General features: G+C 37.7%; 1 protein-coding gene across 2 annotated transcripts in view; it reads right to left on the reverse strand.

Annotated features, from left to right (window-relative positions):
• Positions 1 to 23,025, reverse strand: part of CNST (consortin, connexin sorting protein) — a 46,076-nt gene that overhangs the window by 12,689 nt on the left and 10,362 nt on the right. For both annotated transcript variants that reach the window (XM_015857594.2, XM_015857593.2), the window contains 8 exons: positions 20,764 to 21,201; positions 14,787 to 14,992; positions 12,420 to 12,450; positions 9,258 to 9,344; positions 8,699 to 8,813; positions 5,675 to 5,696; positions 5,404 to 5,497; positions 574 to 1,445 (listed from right to left, as the gene is read on the reverse strand). In XM_015857594.2, coding sequence (XP_015713080.1) covers positions 574 to 1,445; positions 5,404 to 5,497; positions 5,675 to 5,696; positions 8,699 to 8,813; positions 9,258 to 9,344; positions 12,420 to 12,450; positions 14,787 to 14,992; positions 20,764 to 21,151 — 1,815 coding nt within the window. In that variant the 5' untranslated portion in view covers positions 21,152 to 21,201. The remainder of the gene's footprint in view (positions 1 to 573; positions 1,446 to 5,403; positions 5,498 to 5,674; positions 5,697 to 8,698; positions 8,814 to 9,257; positions 9,345 to 12,419; positions 12,451 to 14,786; positions 14,993 to 20,763; positions 21,202 to 23,025) is intronic.

Genomic DNA, 23,025 nt, shown 5'->3' on the forward strand with positions numbered 1-23,025 from the left:
TATTTCCAGAAAAGCACTTCAGCTTATGAAACACTCATCCTTGTTGTGGCCTATGATGGGTTCAGGTTTAGAAGTTCTTTCTTAAGTTTGGTTGAACAATAAAACTTCCTAAGCCTGGCAAACCTGGAAGTCCATGCATTTATAGAGCTTATTACATACGCAGCTTTTCTCACCTTCAGTCAGTAGGAGTGGAAAAGTAAATATTGTTCTTCGAATAGACAAAATCCATATTATAAACAAAGGTATTCTGTAGACCTCTTAAATAAAACCATAATTTAACAGGGACTGTCAACCCCTCTCCTAACAATTTATGTTAAAAATTTAAAAACAATAAAGAGTTGGCACTAATAAGTAAAAATCAATGTGATTTTTTGATGCATGGAGCAGCACTTGCCAAGAAGGACACAAACAGATAAAAGGGAACTTTTTACCTGAGTTAACTCAGAACAAGTAAATGCATACAGGCTTCAGAATAAAAAGATTAGAGATATTGGGCATATTTTGAAGTTGAGAATACCTAAAATATTTTAACTGAGATAACATGGAGGGTTTTAGAGGATTCAGAGTATTTACCTCAGCAATCTCTATCCTTCTTGCAAGTTCATCAAGAGAAGAAAAGCTGTCATCTAGTGATAAAGCTTCCAGTGAGCTGTAAGATGCTCGTTCAGGTGAAATATCTGGGACAGTGTCAAATTCTTCTTGATTTGCTAAGTTTGCAAACGATTCTCCAGAGTCTATTACGTTGCCATTTAAAAATCTGAGATATTCATCTTCTCGTTCTTCACTTTTTACCTTCTCCTGTCCTGCTGCTCTCTGCATTTCCTTGCATACTCGTGAACGGGCAGTACTCTCGTGTTCAGATACTTTACTACTTTCAGAGCATGCAATTGAAGCAATTCTGTCCTGGGGAGATTTTTCATCATCATCATCAGGCTGTTTCTGCTGCTGGTTTAAATCATTATTTCCAAGCTGGGCACTAGTGATTTCTGAAGAGCTGGCAACAAGTCTTGATCTGAGACGATTTTTATCAGCTTGTACATCTTTATCAGTGGAAACCAAATCAGCAGGCATAAAATCAGCATCTGCTAAAACCAAGGCATCTACCATTGGCCCGGGAGAGAATTTCACTCCGGGTTCCCCAGCTGTCTCTTCTATTTTTTCCGCATCCTTAGAGATCTGCCTTTCTCTCAGCAGCAAACTGTTATCTTTGCCAGCATCCCCTGATGATAAACAGCCCGGAGAAGGCCTGCCCACTGTCCCTGTGGACTGGGTGTGTGGCTCCAGCGCTGATTCTGCACTGTGGTGCTGCTCCTCCATGTGGTCCCTTCCTGCAGCTACCGAAAGGCTCCCTGCCTCCTGCTCCTCAGTTTGCTTTACACTGCTAGGATGGGAGCTCGGCTGTTGATCTTCTTTCTTAGGTCGGATGCCAGGACAAGTTTCAGTACCTAAGTGCGACAGGAAAACAGTTGCAGTGTTTTTAAATGATTCAAAGCATCAGCAGAGAGGAGAAAAAGTATACTGTGATTTGATAACATTGTAATCTAATCCTTAAGATGCGCTCCCATAAAGGGCAGGTCGTTGCGCTCCAGGCAAATAAAAGTTTTGTAGTCTAAAAAGCTGACTCACGATTAAAGTGTTCATGTGCATTCTTACAGGCTGAGCATATGCCCAAGTGTCCACCTGTAAAGAGAGAGAGTCACTCCCATGCTTTCAGAAGAACATGTATTCAAGTGACTTTCCAAGTAACTAGATTCCTTCTAAAGCATATTTTAGTGAGCACACATCATGGAGGTCCGAAGCACAGATAAATGCACTTAAAAACTACTGAAAGCTGTATTTTGATGCCGATGTATCTACCATGCAGGAAGATCTCAGTAGTATTTTAAGAAAGCTGAAATGATGGTAATTTAATATATTTTAAATTACATTATTTTAAGTGGGTAACTAGCTCCTTTGATCAATCATAAATTAAAAATCCAGTTATAATATCTTATGTAACACTGTGTAACAAGTCACTTTTTGGATGTTAGTTTACATATTAAAAATGGGATTCAGACTATTTAAGAGTTCATATTTATAAAACAAATAGAAATTCATTTATCTTATGTGGAATTTCAGAGAGAGCTGAAAGGAATTCTACATAGCTTGTGATTCACATACCATTGATATGATCTGCTAATGAAGGAATAGATGGTTGGCCTGAGTTGTGAATGAAATTACTAGACATCAGCCATTATAAGAATCTCAAAGTCAAATCTTGCCCTTAAAAATCATGAAGACTCTAACAAAAATGACCTTTTTCCCCATCCTTTAATAAAATCTAAGTTAAGACTATGTTGTAGCAGGCTTACTGTTATATTAACAGTAATAGCTCCAAACAAAAAATTCCCACTTCTAGAAAATGCCTGTTTGCTTTTTTTTTTTTTTTTTTTTTTTTTTTGGTCACATCCGAAAGCAGAAAGGTCTCATGAATAGATTAACAAAGAGATCAAACACTGCCCTCATTAACAGAATGTGTTCTGACAGTGACTGAAGATCTATCTCAAGGATAACCGTTTCCTCCCTCACCTGTTAAAACATCGCTTTAAATCTGAGCTCTTGCCTTTCACTTTTTAGATGAAACAAGGTCACATTCTTTTGTCTTAAGAAATGTTCACATTAATTCATTTTATTGACCAACTTTATTAAAATTCCATGCTATCCCCATTTTCAAAGACAATGAAGTACGAGGCAGTATAAAAAAGACAGGCTAGGGAATTAAAAAAAAGAATATTCAGCCATCTCAGAATGCAGACAAATGTCAGAACAAAATTAACACCCGGAGAGGCATTGAGAACCTGGCTTATGAATGAAGAAATGGCTATGAGACAGGGACTTCTTGAAAAATAGGCACAGATGAATAGATAGCCCAAAGGACTCGTAATAGGATACTGAGCCTCTCACGTATAGGTCATGAGGTCGAACATAGCCTGGATTACTGGGACAAGGTTTTGTTACCATCTGTCAATTTTTCCCAGTGAATACATCCATGATACAACAGGCATCTTTGTTGGCAGCACCAATTGTAACATCAAAGATTAAATGTGGTCAGAAATTAGATTGAACTCTTCAGTGTGAAAGATGGTCCTTGAGCTCTACAGGCTTCTGTTCCTAAGAAAGTAATAAATGATTCCAGCATTGCTATCTGCCTACAGAGGGGTACAAGAATGTCATTAAACTCATCATTTCTTTAGAGAATGCTTCATGATTACCTTTAGTGAACACCAAGGTCATTAAGGTTTTCAGTTAGAAACAAAATAAATTGATGAATATAGTATGAATCAATTCTCATCCTCTAAAATATACACATAGCTTTAATGGTTCAGTCTCTCTGCTGGTAGAATCAAAGATAAAATCTTCCGGAGGAGAAAATGCAATAGTATACGAATTCATATGAAGGACAGCCTTCAAACCACTTGTGTGTATCCTTTTCCTGTCACACTGTAAGTCATATTTTAACTAGCAGTCCAGTAGTTCCCCTTCATATTGGCAGATACATTTCTGTCTAGAAAGTAGGAAAACAAAAAACAAAACAAAACAAAACAAAACAAAAAAACCACAAAAAAAACCAAAACCAAGATTCATTCTGATGTAGAAAGAAAGACCACAAAAACAGATCATAAGCATTTTAAGTTTGCAATGAGAAGAAGCCGTGTACTTGGACCAATGCTGAAGAGGCCAGTTTAAATATTATAAGCTGTACAGTTGTAGTAGCATAGGATTCTGCTGGAGTTCAGACAAAATATGAATTATGAAATGCAAATACTGCTTCTAGTCCTTATCACTGGAGCACTGTATAACTGAGCCACCGTTTGGCTATTTTTTTGTGCAGCACTCAATGATAGTTACAGATCCAGAGTTACGGATCATCTCTCTTCATTTTCTGCACTAAGTTTGTGCTGGTATCCTCCTCACACAAATCCTAACTGTGACAAAAGCCGCATGCTGCTGACATATGGACACTGTGAGGGGCAGCATGACCACAGCTTTTATTAAAACTTCCTTAACAAATCAAGAGATCTGCCAGTGTCAGGAGTCATTGCCTCCTCAAGAACATGCTAACCTTGTGAAAGGCATCTCTTGTAAATCCTACACATAAGGTTTTGATGATGTTCTGAAAACACTTACAAAAGAAATCCATTTATACCATCAATTAACTACACATTAATTTTAATGTGCCTAGATGCTGTCATTTGACATTGAAACAAAATGGTACTTAACTCACAAGTTTCAAAAGTTCTGAATTTTTGCTGTCCAGAAAGCTGCTGTTCCCAGCTGGAACAAAAACAATGACCAAATTCAAGTGTCCAATGTTTTTCCATGTTCTTTTAACCATCCAAAACTAAAAAAGAATCCAGTCCTTTCAAACTGCTTTCTGAGTTGTAGAGCATGTTTGTTCTGTATTTTGTTTTTAGTTTGGTTACATGAACAAAGAGAGAGAAGGGGCAATATAGTGGTCATGATAAAAGAGGATGAAGATTAAGAGAATCCATGTATTTAGAGAATTGTCATTCTGTATTTTCATTAACTCCAAATTCTTCAGAACTTTCTGGATGATATGCACTTGTAGAAAAGTTTATGCTGAAAGGGGCCTCTGGATGTGTCATCTTGGTCAACTCTCATCTTGTGAGAAGTTACAGCTGTTTTTGAGGAAACATCCTCAGTTTAGGCCATTGTTGGCAACTTGAATACAGCATAAAAGGAACATTTTAAGCTGAGAGTGAAGACGAAGTGCAGCATAGTAGTCAAACAATTCTCTTTCTGTCTCCACTGTAACAGTTTACTAATTTTCAGTGATTCCAACACATCACTCAAATAAAGCAGCTGCTGCCCCAAGGCAGGAGGAGGAAAGTGAAACTGACATAAAAGCATTTAAAGAAAAGAATTAGCTGAAGTCTAGCTTACTCTTCTAGGCTCCCAAAAAGCTCCTTAATTTTCTGTTCTTTTTTACAGAAATACATGGCTAATAATCAGTATATCATGCCGAAATAAAAAGATTTACTAACACTTTTAAATACATCAAGTGGCCACAATTCAGAATGTTTATCATCATTTATTTATCCTATCTCTAGTTTTACACAAATTTTAGCTTAGGGAGGCTGCTATAAATGCATACTCATCTACAAAAACCTTTTCTCATAGAGACTAGAATATCTTACTACACTTCTGAATATCAATGACTAATTAAAAGTGCATAGTATGTCCATTTTGTGCAATTGTTGTGAAAAAAAAAAATGCAAAAAATGGATCAGTCTGTAGTAATCTAAAAGTAGCTTCAAATGAAATAGCTTCACCATATTTATACCAATACATCGTTATGAGACAATATTTCAAACAAACGCATGGACATACAGTCACACATACCTGATTTGAAAGCAGCTTCTCTTTCCTTTAAATTCTCTGATCCAGTTAACTTGAGCAAACAACCGCTTTCTGATGTATTATCTGCAACTACTGGCTGTAAAATATGATGATATTTCCTGTAATTTTGGGGCTCAAGCAGGAATACTGTGACTTTTTGAAACATTCATGCTTCAAGCAGTTTCTATACTAAGCTGGAAAAACTACAATAAGATTAAAAATACATTTATTAGCAACCTTCGGCAAAGCAGAAGTTACAGAAATGGCTGCTTACCTTATTTTCGGGTGCCCGTGGCCTGCGGCAATGAAGAAAAAAAGGCATAAATTACACTACTCAACAACAGCATTCTTCATAACAAATGTCATTGAAATCAGCAGCGTGCAGTGACAAGACAAGGGGTAACAGGCAAAAATTGCAACACAGGAAGTTCCATACAAATATGAGGAAGAACTTCTTTACTGTTCGCAGACAAAACCAAGCTGGGAGGAAGTGTTGATCTGCCTGAGGGGAGAAAGGCACTACAGAGGGACCTGGATAGACTGGATAGATGGGCCAAGGTTAATGGCATGAGTTTCAGTAGGGCCAAATGTTGGATCCTGCCTTTTGGTCACAACAACCCCAGACAGCCCTACAGGCTTGGGGAGGTGTGGCTGGACAGCTGCCTGATGGAAAGGGACCTTGGTGCACTGATGGACAATCGGCTGAATATGAGCCAAGAAGACCAATGGAATCCTGGCATTGGTGAGGCCTCACTTCTAGTACTGTGTTCAGTTTTGGGCACCTCCATACAGAAGGGACATTGAGGTGCTGAAGCAGGTCCAGAGAAGGGCAGCAAGGCTTGTGAAGGGCTTGGAAAATCAGCCCTGTGAGGAGACACTGAAGGAACTGGGGCTGTTTAGTCTGGGGAAAAGGAGACTGAAGGGAGACCTTATACCTTCCAGTATCTGAAAGGTGCTTACAGTGAGAATGGGGTTGTTCTCTTCTCACTGGTGACAGGACAAGGGAAAATGGCCTGAAGTTGCACCAGGGTAAGTTTAGGTTGGATATAATGAAAACCTTCTTCACAGAAAGGGTTATGAAGCACTGGAATAGGCTCCCCAGGGAGGTGGTTGAGTCACCATCCCTGGATGTGTTTAAAAACCATTTGGATGTGGTGCTCAGGGACATGATTTAGCAGAAGGTTGTTAGTTAGGGTACTATGGTTAGGTCGTGATTGGACTCAATGATCTTTAAGGTCTTTTCCAACCTGATCAGTTCTAAGATTCTGTGTTTCTATTCTGTGAGGGTGCACTGGACCAGGCTGCCCAGGGAAGTTGTGGAGTCTCCTCTGCAGATATTCAAGACCCATCATGATGCCTCCCTATCCAACCTGCTGTAGGGAATCTGCTTTAGCAAGGGGTGGACCCCATGATCTTGAGAGATCCCTCCCAACACTTACAGTTCTATGATACTGTGATCTAAATTCCTTTTAAAGTCTATGCTAAAAGAGAACATTGCCAACTTAAAAAATATAAGGGCGCAATATCTACTATTATAAAAACAATGATTGCTAGAGCAGATGTTGAGGAAAGAAAAAAACTGCCACCTCCTCTCCCTTATTTCTCTCCCCCTGTGTTGTTTACATTGGGACATATTTCCTGGGGATTTAATGATATAGGAGGTCCCATTGGTTCCACTGGGTTTCACAGGTGAGTCAGCATTGTTAATAGTGTGGACTTTGGAAACCATGTAAACATTCATGCACAGCATGTAAATTACTTTCATTTACAAAAACAAAAAGCTCATATTTTCCAAGACCCTGGATTAAAGTATCATTTTAATTTCAAAATAAATACAGCTTAATATGTAGAAAACAGATATGAAACAGGAAAAGCAAATAGGCTTTTGCCTGGAGAGCTTGGAAAAGTGATAATAGTAAATATGGAGAACTAATCATGGCAAATGAACACAGTCCTCAATTTTTTCTCAAGTTTCAGGCTTCCTCAGGACTACGAACAGATAAAGGATACATAAATGAATTTTTGTATTTAAAAGTGAGGCTGCTTGGAAAAATTATGAGGAGAAAGCTGAGTAATGTTTAACAAGGCAACAATTCATTGCCCAGGGAGGTGCTGCAAGTTGCAGCACATAAATCATAATAGTCTTGTATCCTAATATTTGTGTGAGCTTGCAAGGTCACGCATAATGAAATGTAGGTTGAGGAACCCTGCAGGCACTCAGAGTAACCATGCAGAAGCAACAGTCATGGCAGTAAACCTGCTGTGCTAGAGTTGCCTCTTCCTCTTGTGGAAATGCAGGCTTATGCTTTCTGCAAACTCCTTCCCAAACAACTTCAGCCTGGGTTCCGATGGTCAGCCTGGGTGTCTTCTAACTTCTGTATTATCACTCAGGAAACATATGTGGAAGATAAACCATACTCTAAGAGCAACAGGAGTATTCTGGCTTCTGTTGTATCCGGACTGACTAAGCCCATGCAAATATATTTGAAGAAGTTCTCTCTCCCCATTTAACTGAGAGTGCCTTTTGGCTGATCAGTTCTCAGAGGTAGTTAGTATCATTTTTTTCTGTCTGTCCTTTAAACTCAAGATCTAGCAGGTAGGACATTCACCAATGGAATATCAGATCTTCCCCTGGGTCAATTGCACCCATGGAAGTTTGCTTTATTGTGATAAAACAGCTCAGATGGCTGCTGAATTGGGCAAGGAAGGCATAAGCCAGGATCTCTTAACTTTTCAGAAAACAGCTACACTAGTAAGTACAGAACGACTGCTTAAGTAATTAATGTAAAATCTATTGAGTATAACGAGTCAAAACATAATGGAATTATCCCAGAATATAGAAGATTTGCAAATAAAATCCTGCAGAGTAGATGTCAGTTGTGGAGTTTGAGGTCTTGAGCAATTATGTTTAGTAAGAATGATTGATCAAAACAATAGCTAGAGGTACAAGTACCATTGTCACATCTGCAGTCTGTCTCTTCCTAAATTAACACTTCTCCATTTCTATTTTGGCTGAAGATAACTACAAACAAACTCAATGCTCCATTTCTGGCAAAACAGCGATTTGCTGAAAGCAGTTCAGATCTAGCCTCTATGCATTCCTTGAATGATATTAGAACATCATGAAAACTGATGGTAACTCAAACATTTCGTTGCATATCCAGAGCAGCAACCTCTTTATTATCAAATTCACTGAAGGTAGATTTTACTTTGGGTCTGACTGTTTTAAAACACCAGTAGTAATAAGCAGAACAGCTACACTAACACGTTCGCGCTAAAGAAGTAACATTATACTTACTGTTGATGCGACGAACAAACTTTAGTAAGCTTTTCCAACTCTTCACTACTCAGTTCTTTAGCTGAATTCCTCAGTGTTCTAACTGGACTAGAAACTGCTGCTTTCCATTTTCTTTCTAAATTAAATCCAAATATCCAAATAAACTATTACAAAAGTAATATTTGCTTAACGCAAATCATGCATAATTAACTAATTCATGGAAAAAAATTAACAGCTTATCCACTGCTATGCTCTACAATGTTGTTTCAGGTTGTGCAAAAAGCATCATATTTTGCCATCACATACTTTATTTACAACACATCAGATTGAAACTTGAAGTAAAAATGAGCCCCTAAAAGCTATGGGGTTTATAGATAAACAAGTAATTTGCACCTTTTTCATGAAACATGCAAGAAGGGGCTCAAAGATGGAATACTCTTCACATAACAAACTAGAGAAACATGGGTATAAATGCTATTTCTGCTGTTTATTGGCTTTACGATCACAAATCACTCTTTTATTTACAAAGGCAAAACAAGTGAACTCTTGCTGCTATCATATTAGTTTAGCCTGTACTTACCCCACTGTTCCTGTATGGAAGAAAGATTTGCAAGCAGTTGCTCATGATACAATCGTTCAAGCTGAATGAACTTCATTGCCTTCTCATCTTAAAGGCTGGTTAAAGAAAAATGAACACACATGCGAACATGCTACTATTTGTTTTTGATATCATATTTGAATGGAAGATCATTATGTACCTGAAACATCATTAAATCATCCTGAACAATAATTAGACTGCAGATCTCTGTGCATGGGAGAAAATTATAGCAGACATGAATACAGCAAATGAGAACAAAGATAAGTTCCAAAAATGAAAACTATTCTTTTCAGCAGCTACCTCTTCACATGTCTTGTAGCTAACATAAGATTTCCTAGAAAAGAGTTGAGCAACACATTACTGTGCTGACAACTGTAAGGTAAATGAAAGCTCTTGGAAGAGAAAAGCAAAACAACGATACAAATGTTAGTATACGTCTCTCAAGAAATGCAATGATGTGTCAGTAAACATAACTAACTGAACTAACCCTTCCCCTGTTCAACCACTGTATTCAGCGCTGTTGGGCAGCTAAACACCTTCTTTCTTCTTCATACAGATTCTGTTTCATTTTTGTCTCCATGAAGAACTCCTTCCCTCCCTTAGGGCTCTTATCATATTCAGACAACCATCACTATATCTTTATAATTTGTAATAGTGGAGGGTATTTCTAGCTCCATTAAACTCAAATTGTTTGTCTTCCTGTTCAAGGCCACATTTACCAGCTATTTCAAATTTAATTAAACAGTGCAATGAGAATAGAAGTATTCTGAACGAACTTATTCATAATATAGAAAAATAATTTCCAATAGTCATTTTAATTAAAATATTGAAGTAATTATTATAAAAAACATAAGCAAAAACATAAGTTTTTGTTATGTTTGTTAGGCTCATGCACCATATAAATGGCATGGCTTATAAACAACAGTATTACCAGAAAGAATATTCCTTGCCCTAAAGAGTTCTGTTACTGTGAACAGAAATAGAGATCAGAGAGATAGCCTTAGAGGATCACAGTAATGACCCTGAATTATTGTTAAATATGCAGTTCTACACCAGATGAATTAAAATACCCATCATGGATAATTAACACCATGTAACATGATCAAGTAAGTTCTTTTTTAACCTCAGGAAACTGATGGCTGCAAGTACAGGGGAGATTTCCTTCATAAATATGCACTATAGTGTGGTGTTGAATTCCATGTCAGGTGTATATTGCACTTTAAATATTTCTTTTGATCAGATATAAATATAAGGCTCTTCCATTTAAGCAATTTCTATGACAGAGAAACTGTATTTCATCATAGAATGATAGAATGGCCTCAAAAGGACCTCAAAGATCATCTAGTTTCAACCCCCCTGCCACGGCCAGGGTCGCCAACCACTAAAACAGGCTGCCCAGAGCCATTTCTGTCATACTGCTGGATGTTCTTTTAAAATTAAGTGCCTTTTTCCAAGAACAGCCATAATTTTCCTGCAGAATTTTTCTATTCTGCTAATTTGTGATATATATATATATATATATATATATATATATATATTTTCCCTTTTCTGACGGATGTTTTTGAAGACAGTGATGGGTAATTTTACATATTCCCTTTAAAACATTGCTATAGCTGTTTCCCTGTTTTTATATGATACCCAAATGTAATTTGGCAAGATTTAAGGACACATTTAAGGACACATTACTGTGTTTCCTTTGCTTCGTTGTTTAATCATGATAATTGCCCACATGCTCCATATTGTTATTACAAAGGTAACAAATTACATAATAAAGAAACAATGTGTACACAGAGACTTTGTTAAACTTGACACACTTTAGAGAATCATACGCACATGAAGAGCTCACAACTTGCCTCTTCTTTTTACAGCCTGAACATTTTTCTTCAGAAGCAAACAGAAATATTCAGTCCAGATTTAAAATATGTATATATACTTTAAGGTTTAATATAATTATCATCCCAGAATTACTGAAATATCTCAATTATGACCAGTTTGACTATTCTAACTTACTGACCAAACTTGTTTACGTTACCTAGGAATAAATCAAAGTAACCACTTGGCTGTTCCCAGAGGCAATCACCCCTGGTTTCTTGTGACAGTTTTTCAAACTACTTTGGTATGATTTTAGCACTTGACAAAGAACAGGTTGCTGCTGTATGCAGGTTACTGATTTCCCTTAGCACAATGTGTGTATTTCTATTTTAACCTAAACACTAATAGTACACAGTCTAGTCAACCATTGTGATAATCTTGTTCTTACTATGATAGTGCCCTATTCGATAGAACATAACGTAAATCTGATCTAGACTGGACATATTTCCAGTTATTAATACATGGAACAAAACATATCCTATAAAACAGATGTCCTTTAAAACCATTTTCTTACTTCCTTGTTTCTGCCCAACTATAAACAATTGTACCAGCACAGTTTTTTAAAGTGGATTTATTACTTTAATTACATTCCAACTGTCAGATTAGGAAGAAACTGCTAACATGCTGTATATTCACTCATGGGTAAATTATGGCTCTTCATAGAATCACAGAACTGCTCAGGTTGGAAAAGACCTTAACCATCATTGAGATTGAGTCCAACCATGACCTAGCCATACTATCCTAACTAACAACCCTCCACTAAATCATGTCCCTTAGAACCACATCCAAACAGTTTTTAAACACATCCAGGGATGGTGACTTGAACACCTCCCTGGAGAGCCTATTCCAGTGCTTCACAACCCTTCTGTAAAGAAGTGTTTCCCAGACTTACCCTGGTGCAACCTGAGGCAATTTCCCCTTGTCCTGTCACCTGTTACCAGTGAGAAGAGACCAACCCCGCTCTCACTGTGAGCACTGTTACAGAGCAGTAAGGTCTCCTCTCAGCCTCCTTTCCCAGACTAAACAGCCCCAGTTCCCTCAGCCTCTCTTCATAAGGCTAATTTTCCAAGCCCTTCACAAGCCTTGTTGCCCTTCTTTGGACCTGCTCCAGCACCTCAGTTTCCTTTCTGTACGGAGGTGCCCAAAACACTGTACTTGAGGTGGTTTGCCCTGACCCACAACCTGTGAGTCACCATCAAAGTATGTATTTTCTGTTTTACCATATCAGAATATTTTAATGCCACATAACAAATTTTACAGGTAAAAGGATACATTCCTCCTCTTGAAAATAGGTCTCAGCTATCTGAAAAGGAAAAAAAAAAAAAATACACAGGAAAATTAGCATTCCTTCATTTTTATAAGAGTGGCAGGGATACAATTTAAACTTTTCATCATAACTTTAAATGTCTGCTTTGTAGGTTCATATTTAGCTTTGGGTGAATACAAATATTCACACTAAATGCATGTACTCTTATTCTAAGAAAGATGCTTTAAAGAGAGTATCAAAGATATTGTACATTTACTTGCACAAATGAGTTTGCCCAAATGTATGTTGGGTTTTGTCTTGTTACAACAACAAACATTTATTTCAGCCATTTTTAAAAAATGATTATATTAGGAAGTTATAAAATGACAGAAGCACTGTGTTTAATGATAGATGAGTTTTATTTCTATTACTGACCATGACATAAGATCACTGTCAAGCTCTCCTGAACATTACAGTGCAATGTGATAAAATGGAGAAGTCGAGGCTTTCTGACTGATGAGAAAAGATCAATCTCTGGATCAAAGACACTGAAAGTAAAACCTACTGCAAGATCAGAGATATACCAGCAGGCTTCCTGTTTATATCCCATTTACAACATTTCAAATTTTAAGCATTTGAAATTCATGAGATAAAAATGAGAGGAATGATTTTTTTCTTTTTGTTACACCAGCAGAATCCAAACAATAGCATTGCAGGAACCTTCTTCTGCTTTCTTTATAAAACTACTCTTCTCTGTAAAAAGATCTAAAGACTCTCCACTTCTTCTGTCATTTCCCAAAGCATGGCACCTTGGTGTCTGAAGCTCTTTCAGAATAGAGCAGGTCATACAGTTCAGCCAGACAGCAGCTGTTTGATTAGAATTGTTGCTGTTATGACAGAACAAATGCGAGTCTTTTCTTCCTAGAACTGACGTTTCTATAGTTAACACTGGGTCTGTAACAAGATAGCTCTACCAAAAAAGACCATTCCTCCCCCCTGACAAATACTCTCAAAGATTTACAACATGAAAAACCTGTGTTTTCCAGAAAAGTAGGTAGACTTTTCTCAGAAATCAGAAGAATAATGATGGGCTTGTTTGTAAATACAACATAAACCTCAGAAATGCGTTTTACAAATATCCTAATACAAATTGCTTGATATGTCTTAGGAAGAAAGAGAATGTGTTTGGTTGACATGTTTGAATCTGGAAACCTTGACTGTGCTTTCAGTTCCGTCACAGTTTCTGTGCGACTTTGAAAAGGTTGTTTGCCTTAGGGCTTGGCTTCCTCACGCATGAAGCTGTGAACAGATTTCATCTCCATTGCGGTCAGTGACACACCTTCATGTTTGTCAAGAGTTTTGAGATTCTTGCCCTAGCGGTACTGTTTTCCAAAGTAGAACTTTGTACTGACTCATAGATAAGCACCAAATATGACACGTCTGTAAGTACAACTGATTAACCTCAATGTTAAGTTCCAAATAAATTAAGGAGCAATAAGAAATAACTTCACTTAAACACAAATCTTAAACCAAGAACAACAACAAAACAAACAAAACCCAAAAACCCCTCCTGCGTTAAATGTGAAGCTTCTATAACTGTGATATGAAAAAGAACCATCTCCTAACATCATCTCTTATCACAATATCACAGTATCACAGTCTTGTGCGGGTTGGAAGGGACCTTAGAGATAAGGTCTCTCTGTCAAAAGAGAATAAGAATGCAGGTGTGTCATCATAGTGAAAATATTTAAAATATTATAATGGTCCAGTTTTTCACAATAAGGACAATGTAAATAAGTCAGACACTACCATGTTTCTATAGCCTACGAGTCACTTCAGCCAAACAAAAAGTCTTCCAGCCCGCTGTTGGTCCAGCACAACAGAACTATGCATTAATAGTGCACTCAGTTCTAGACATATACTTTTCAAAGTGTGCTTTTCAAATTACACAGTATTTCCTTTGGTAGTGCAGATGTGGTGACTGTGCTAGAAAAAGTATATACTAAGGAATCTTGAATCTTAGCCTTCACACATGAAGCTCAGGCTAGGAAGAAGTCTGCAATAGCAAAAATAATTCCAGGTACAAAATGTGATTTAGACATCAGCTATCTTGCATTTCTGTGTCCTAAATATCCCACTTATGTCCCACATATCATGGAAAGCCTGTCCTTAAGAGTTTCCTTCTAAAGCAGAATGTACTTCCGAGAGAGATTATAATTTAATATCTATTAGAGTGGACATATTTGCCTTGATCCTCTGTTAAACAGCAAAACTTGAAAATACACTGTCCAGATGTGAATACTGACATATATTGAATCAGTGCATCTTTTTACAACTGAGAAAAAGTCTCAGTCACACAGTTGTGTGCAGCAACCCAGAATCATAGGAAGTACCTGATGGAGACACAGGGGCAGCGTCTTTGAATCCGTTTGCTCAACCTCTTCACGAAGCAAAGAGAAAAGGGACTGCAACGTTTGTTTTTGTTCTTTCTGGTGGTAATTTTCATTTGCTTCAACAGCACCTTCAGAATGCACAGAATCCGTATGTGTAACAGGAGTATTTTCCTCCTTGATGGCTGTGGTTCCCACTGAAGGAACTCCTTTGAAAAGAACAAGTACTTAGGTTAGGATTAAAAAAGATACGCTGAGCTGCATTTTTAGGAAATATGAATAAAAAAGCTGTGGATAAAATCTTATCATCTTAAGCAATAGTCCTGTAAGTACACAAAGTATTAGTCTTGACAAAATTAGTTGCGATAGATCTGTCTCAATGTCAGCTCACCTACCTGGAAAGACACAGTGACACACATCAGCTATTTTTGTACGCTACTAACTGGGACTCCTTTGAAACTTGGTATGAAAAAAAAATCAACTAGCCTAAACTGTTTTTAGAGACCACAAATCCAAAAGAAGTGTTGTGGCTGATGTTTGTTTCAGCAGCTAAAATCAATACCTAAGAGTTCAGGCTTGAGATGCCAAACTTCCATTTTAAAACAGGTGAAGTTTTGCTCTGAATGGACTGAAGGAAGAAAAGAAATAACAGTGAGTTCCAGGAAGGCAGGGAGTGGTTTGAGATGAGTGGGTGTTTTGGTGGCGGTCACCTACCTCCAGGAAAGAGCTTTGTTGGCTTGCTAAGACAAATGTCTGGAGAATGCACTGAATGGCTACGTCACGTAGGCTCTTGGCTGGTGTGTTGCACTTAGGCGTGCGATGAACACTCGGGATGTAACGCGATAGGCCCTCCCCTGCTCGGTTATGCATATGTAGAAGGAGTTATGCATATGTAGAAGGGGTGTAGACGAAGTAGATAGCGGCTTATTTAAACCGCCTAAACACACACAATAAAACGCCATTTAGCTATTCACCATATTGGTGTGAACGTGTAGTTAAATGGGCCCGGCTGGAGGAGGCCGGATTCCGCGAGGCTTAGCCTTGAATCCTGGTGTTGAAAAGGGACACTAGTAAACAACTGTGCTTGTCAGCACCTGCTAAGGAGCTTGTAAAGAGAGAAGTCCAGGGAAGGAAGGTCTCCTGCTGAGAAGGTGAATTCAACCTGTTCTTTGGATGACAACACAGTGTCTCCTCACAGTGATGACAAGAACTTAAAAAAAGAAGCAGATGATGTGGGAATTCTGCTGTGGGACACAGACACCAGCAAGGAGTGTACTGCTGGGTGAAAACAAAAACATCCCTCGACACCAAGACTGTTCAGGAGATGAGCCAGTAATGATGATCCCCTTTGGCACCAACAACACAAGGAATTTGATAAACAGAATTTCTGTGTAGGCAGGAAGCCAGTACCTCCCTGGTACACTCCCTCCCTATCCACTGTTGCCTGTCTACCACTTTTACAGAAGTAAAAAAGGAAGGTTTGCAGGTGAATGACTGGCAATGTATGTGAAGCATAATGTAAAGCCAATGAAATCTCAAACTGCAAATGACAAAGGTCTTTGGGGCAGTCAGATACTGCAGGAATGGTGATGAACTCCAGAAGGACTTCAAGAACTTGTGCTGACAAAAAGGTGGCTGATGAGTTGCAGTGTAGGTAAAACTAAACTATTGCCTGTACAATTCCAATTTCAAAAACAGGTAATAAAATTCAGGGAAGATCTTAGAGTCATTATTGATGACTCTGTGGGATCATTAGAATATGAGCATCATCTGCCAAAAAAACCCCACAAAAGTTGGCCATCATCAGACAGACTGTTGAGAACTAAATTGAGGATAGAATTTTCTGACTTGGAATGCAGATTTTTTGGCAGTGCACAGTTCCAGTCTCTTCTCTAGACAGAGACTCTTCTCAAGGCATAGGCTTACCCAGTAATACCCACAATACAACAACTGTAGAATATGGGTAAGTATGTAGAACAGGCTGCAGAAAGCGGTCAGGCTTGTATACGCTCCCTAAATAGCATCTCCCATTACTACTATCAGAGACAAGGCACTGGATTAAGTGGACTGGCAGGGCAGTTCTGATTTGTTAACTATCTCCTCCTGTAAGTACCAGTAAAAAGTTCAGGAACTGTTTGCACCACAAAATAAAACTACGACCATGCTGTAAGTTTTGCTATGACATGGCTGCTGAGGGCTATGAAGAGATAGGATCTACCACAGACACACACTATCATAAAGCTCTGTGAAAGTGGTAAGTTTGTTCCTTTAAGAGAACTGGTTCTAGCACAAAGCTTGGCTTTATTTCTGCAAAGCTGGCTACTTGGCCATTACAGATTTTACTGCATTAGTAAAGAGTAGGTGCCTACCCAGTCCTAAAACAATTGATTGCTCAATTCATGAACAAACTTATTTTTTCTATAATAACAAAATGTATTTGATATCTTTAGAGAGGACACAGGTTTACAAAATTAAGAAGATATTTGTTAAAATATCAGCATTATTTCAAATGCTACACTGCTGTAAGTGGATAATGCCCGTGTTGTGACTGAAGTATGGTATGGCTTAAAGTAAAAGTTAAAATTACTTGTTAAAGATTATGGTCAGCCAATAGTGACACTGCTTTCTCCATGTAAAGGTGCATCTTGTTCTTAGAAAGCAGCACACTCAGCCCAGGAGTTTCTGAAAAGAGCAAATTCCATTTTGGAAGAAATTGTGAAACACATCTCCAATTTGAAGGGGGGACAAAAAAGCAAACAATCACCCCAGAAATATTGCTAGTTCTCAGAAAACACATTCTGAGTATTGCTGCAGGAAAACTGTATCCTACTGATTAATGAAAAGCCTGACACTGTACATAACAACTGAGAGCCGTGAAGCACGATGCAGAAGGAAATAAAGAAAAAAAATGAAAAGAAAAAGACAAAAGCTCCACCAACCTTCCCCCCAAAAACCCAGTGATGGCATCTTGACTATCTTCGGTCCCAGCAAATACGTACGTGAAATTAAGGACTTCTTGAAATTAAATCAATTGGACAAAATACAAAAAGCAACTTGCACAGATGAGATAAACACAAATACACTGAGACTTGTGCAAGAAACCTGTATAAACTTAAACCATGGTAAGCATGTTCTTCCCAAACTACACCCTTTTCTAAGAACTCATCAGCTAAAAGCAGGACACACAGGGGCACCATGTCAAGCTCACCCATTCCCAACAATCACCCTCACTTTCTGTAACCATTCTGATTCTGTTGCTCCCGCAACTTGAGCACTCAGCATATTTCAAATTCCCTCGCGATCACTGCAACTGAAACCCTACAGTGGTGATCCAGGTTTAAGATTTAGAGCTTAAGAAAGGTACTGAATATCCATGGAAGGCACCACTGTCCTATTTTAGTTATTTATAAACTCTTTATTGTAAACTACCCAGGTCAGGAGTCCTAACAATCTCCGTGGGTGGCTATTTTTGCACGGCTTATGGCCAGACAAAATATGGGTGTAACTTAACATTGCTTTTTCAATATTAATGCATGCCTCTTCTTTTCCACTTGTGCTTGCTACGGGGCCAAAAGCAACAAGAGACATAACTGGATGCAAACTACAAACCAAGAGGTGTTTTTAGATAGAATGAAGGCTGTATTTAAGAAGGTTTTTTTTCAGCACGTGGCCATGAAATACAAAAAGATGCACATGTTTTAGCAAACCTCTCTCAGGAAAAAAACTCACTTAAAAATACACTTTAATAAGCAGTTAATAAACAGCTATCACATCAAAACATGAAACATGCTCAATAGCAACTACCACAAAACCCCTTTAGATTAATGTTATTGTGGTACTTCTCTACTACATAGTTAGACACTGCATATTCTTCCTGCATATACTTGAGCTGTCACTCACTTGGAATCCAATTTTGCCCTCATTTACTACACTGGATTTAATACAACGCATCAGAGTAATTCAGGTTAATTCTACCTCTCTTTATTTAAATACAAGCCAGTATTTGCCCCTTAGTAACAACATAACCAAGAACATTTTCTGAGGCTGCAACACTTAGTAACATTATTTCATCATACAGGTGTTATGGGCTAAGATCCCTTTCCATTTATTCATTCGTCATGTTCTTAAAACCTTGTGAAATAAACCGAATAATTACAGGAAAAGAGCGTGTTGCAGAGTTGAACACCGGGAAAAATAACCAAATGTAGGACAGCATGCTGTGCCACGTTCATGATATAATACAATATGCAGCTACCAATTATGTCAGGGCTGATCTTCTGGGAAAAGATTATTATTCTTTCTTGTTTCAGACAACAGGGATACTTTAAGATTCACATTTACAAGAATAAATAGAAGCAAATCACACTTGATAAATCACCATTCCTATTGCACCAGAGCTACCACAGTTCAGTACAAGGAACCTAAGAACCAATAATGATCAAAATGTAAATTTGTCAATTTAAAGCTGCATCATGTTTTTGATCATCACTGGCCTCTTAAAATAGTCTTTCTATTCATAACTAATACTAATATCCAAACAAATGTGATAAAAAAATCAGGACTTAGAAGCAACAAACTTGTCAATTCACTCTGAGTGAATCTAGAGATTTGCTTTTTATTCCCAGCCAGACTTTTAGAAAGCTCTGCAAGCAGAATATTCTTCTCTATTGTATTCTGCATCTCTAGGGTGTTGGTTTTTTTTCCAAGGAATTTTCTTTATTTCAGTTTTCTGCTTTTTACCTTAAGTGTACCACCTATCATGAATAGCTGCTTTTGTGGTACTTTTGCATCAGGTGATTGCATTTATCAGCAAGAATACAAACTAATGGAAGCAGAATGCATGTAAAGTATGGCTTTCAGTGTTCAGGGAAATTTCTCCTTTTCTTCCTCTCATCACACACCTCAGGTGCTTCTGTCCACACATCTGCATTACATTATTATTATTATTTTTTTAATTTCCCTCAATTACTTCATCCAATCTCTTGTTTTATTTTCTTCTCTTTTTAAATATAAAATCAACACTATACATAATTTTTCTCTTCTAGATCTTGCCTGTATGTAAAATACATGGAACACAAAACTTCCTTTTCCTTGCTCCACTTATTTTGCAACCCTTTCAGATAATCATTTTTCAGAACTAGGCCATAAAAACACAAGTCATTTGTAAAACTCCACTATTTTTATTCCCCCAATTCCCTACCTTCTCAGCCTTTAGGAGGAAAAAAAGAAAAAAAGCAAGAGTGACTCAATCGTTCCAAGCAGCTTTCAAAGAAACCAATGGGATGGAACAAACTGAATTTAATTAATATATTTGTAGCACAATGTCACATAAACTTTATGATCTATGGCATAAGCCTAATATGCATGTTGATGCAGACAAATCCTACTCATTTGAAAAGGAAGAAACATCTCAAAAAAGACATGGAATAAATTTTTATGTATTCCTTCCCTGACTCTGATGCAAAAAAAACTAAAGGAGAAGTAACATCAAAACACACTCGAACAACTCATTACTTGAAATGCACATCCTAAGACTGCATAGCAAGCTTTAAACACCTTAAGTAAATTCTGACAGCAGCAGGTCTAGACAGTATTTATACCAAGACTTAAAATCTTGACTCTGTATCCAGACACCAAAATCTTGCATTTGAGCACTTCAGCACAAACATAATGCCTGAATTTCTGGACACTCTAATTTGGAAGTCAGCCCAGTTTCCATGTTGAAAGTCTGTACTTGCTCAACTCATCCTTCCTTGATGTGTTTCATTTGTTATATAGCTGATTGATTAAAATACATACAATTAAAACATCTACAATTGAATCTGATTTAGTAATATTGAAGTAGAAAAAAAAAGTTAGTTAAATTTTAAAAATAATTAGTATGGCATCTAAAATCTATCTTTATCACTAGTCCACAGATTAAAACTTTAGATTTATTTTTCGTAGTAAACAAAACAGAAACATATTTTTCAGAAAGTACCTTTAGATTTTTTACTGGAGCTTCTTTTGCTTCTTGGGCTTCTTTTTCCACCTGGCTGTTTTTCTGTAATAAGCTTTTCCTCCAGCTGAGGGTCCATATGGACATTCACAGATCTCTTCCCAGTCTCACTTTCCTTACAGCCTGGGGTACAGTCTCCACTGTCCATATTCTCATTATTATTGATGCTGTCCTGCTCACCTTCATCCTGTCTTCCCATAGCAGTTCTACTAGTGGTCAAAACATCATTCCCATCGTTGTCAAGTCGATTCTCATTTTCATCGGCTGAAGAAACCAAATGAGAGGTCAAACATTCGACCCTATAGTCAGCAGGAAGACTGTCCTTTGAGTCTATCTGTAGATCATTTGGTGGAAATTCTCTGTCGTCCATCAGAGCGTTACTTGTTGAACCACTTAATCCCCTTCCAGATATTTTTAGACCTAAAATACAAAACCAGAAGAAGCATTTATAAATGGTACTATAATTAAGCTCATGCTCAACTCCAGTCAGTAAAGGATCACATTAGCAAAGTGATATAGCTTAAAGGTATGGGGATATTATTTTATACAGTAACCCTTTGCCCTGCTGGAAGTCTTGTAAAGCGAAGCTAACTACATACAACAACAATTTATACATCTGTATTTTCATGCAGTTATTATTGGTTCCAGTTAAATAACCAACAGCACAGCTGATCTTCACAGCAGTGCTCAGTGAGGTAACAAGAAAAACAAAAAGATAAACAAAAAGCACCACCTCCACTTAAATCCATGGCCAAAATAAAAACATACTTATTGCCTAAGATCACAGCTTGTCTGAAGTAAAAATAAACCTGGAAGAAATAAAAGCTAAACAACTTTCATTTCTGTCACTCATGGCACCACACCAAACATATAGATAGGTTAATTATTTTACAATGTCTAGATGCAAACAGAACCTGTTTATTGACTCAGATTGTCACTCTATTTCCAAGAGAACATTCAACATGTCTTCAGATAACACACAAGCAGATGGTTTGCTGATAAAAAAAAATAATCCACCACCTACTCACAACAGGGGTCAATTTTCCCTTTTAGTGAACATGCAGCTCTAAACAATGCTGCAATTAAGCACATAGTTACAAGAAAAGAATATAACCCTCAGCAGTAGAGTTGTATGGTACTTACAGAGGACTTTATTACTTGGTTTCTCCAGCTTTTAGAAGCATAGAAATACTGTTGGTTTAACTTAGCAACTATACAGATGAAAGGCAGCTCTGTTACATACATCTCATTAGATTTAACTCAAGTATTTTAAAAATTAAAGCAAAAAAATGGCTAGCACTCTTGTACTATGGAAGAGCTTTGACAAGGTTCGTAAGGTAGCTTCCTATCCTTTCCTGCAAAGGAATAAGCATTTTAGTAACTCTGTTTCACTGAATGCTTAGGTATTGTGTTCTGATATATACTACAGAAATAACTGAAATGCACATTCACTAAATATGCAAGATACTGTTTCATTTTATTTGCTAGAAGAATTCAAACTGCAGAATAAAAGTGACAAAATGCCAGGGAGAATAAATAAGCATTCCTCTGTAACCTTTGTAGTTGCTTATAGGACTAGAAGAAAGAAAACACCATTCTCAACTTAGAGAAGACAAGGAGAAGAAAGCAGCTACGTGGTTGCTCAACCTCACCTCAGTCCCTTTAAGATGATGTAGAACATAATCCCAGAAGTCGTTTTCAAATATGTGTAGGACAAGAAGGTCATGAAGAGTACTCAGCATGGACTTAGGATGGATAAACAGCACTTAATCAACTTGATAGTCTTCTGTAATTATGTGACCGGTTCAGTAGATAAGAACAGTGGATACCATTTACCTTGACTTTAGAAGAGCTTTTGACACTTTCTCCCATAACATCCTTACAACAAAAATACAAAAAGCAGGCTACGCAGACAATGAGGTGAATTGAAAACTTGCTGAATGTCTGAGACAGAGCACTGTGATCAGGCGAAGGAAGTCCTGTTCCAGGCCAGTGACCAGTGTACACCCAGGAGCTAAGAGCCAAGCCAGTACTGTTTACCCCCTCATTAATGACCAGGGCAATAAGAAAGTCAACTGACAGCAGGTTTAATGATGATACAGTGGGAGGTTGTGCTGCCATTCACAAAGACCTTGACAGGCTGGAAAAAAAAAAGGGGGATGATGGAAACTTAATGAAGTTCTACAAAGGAAAATGCAAAGCTCTGCACATGGGAAGGAATAACCTCATGCACTAGTACAGATT

Source organism: Coturnix japonica, chromosome 3 (assembly GCF_001577835.2).
Source record: "Coturnix japonica isolate 7356 chromosome 3, Coturnix japonica 2.1, whole genome shotgun sequence".
Lineage (NCBI taxonomy): Eukaryota > Metazoa > Chordata > Aves > Galliformes > Phasianidae > Coturnix > Coturnix japonica.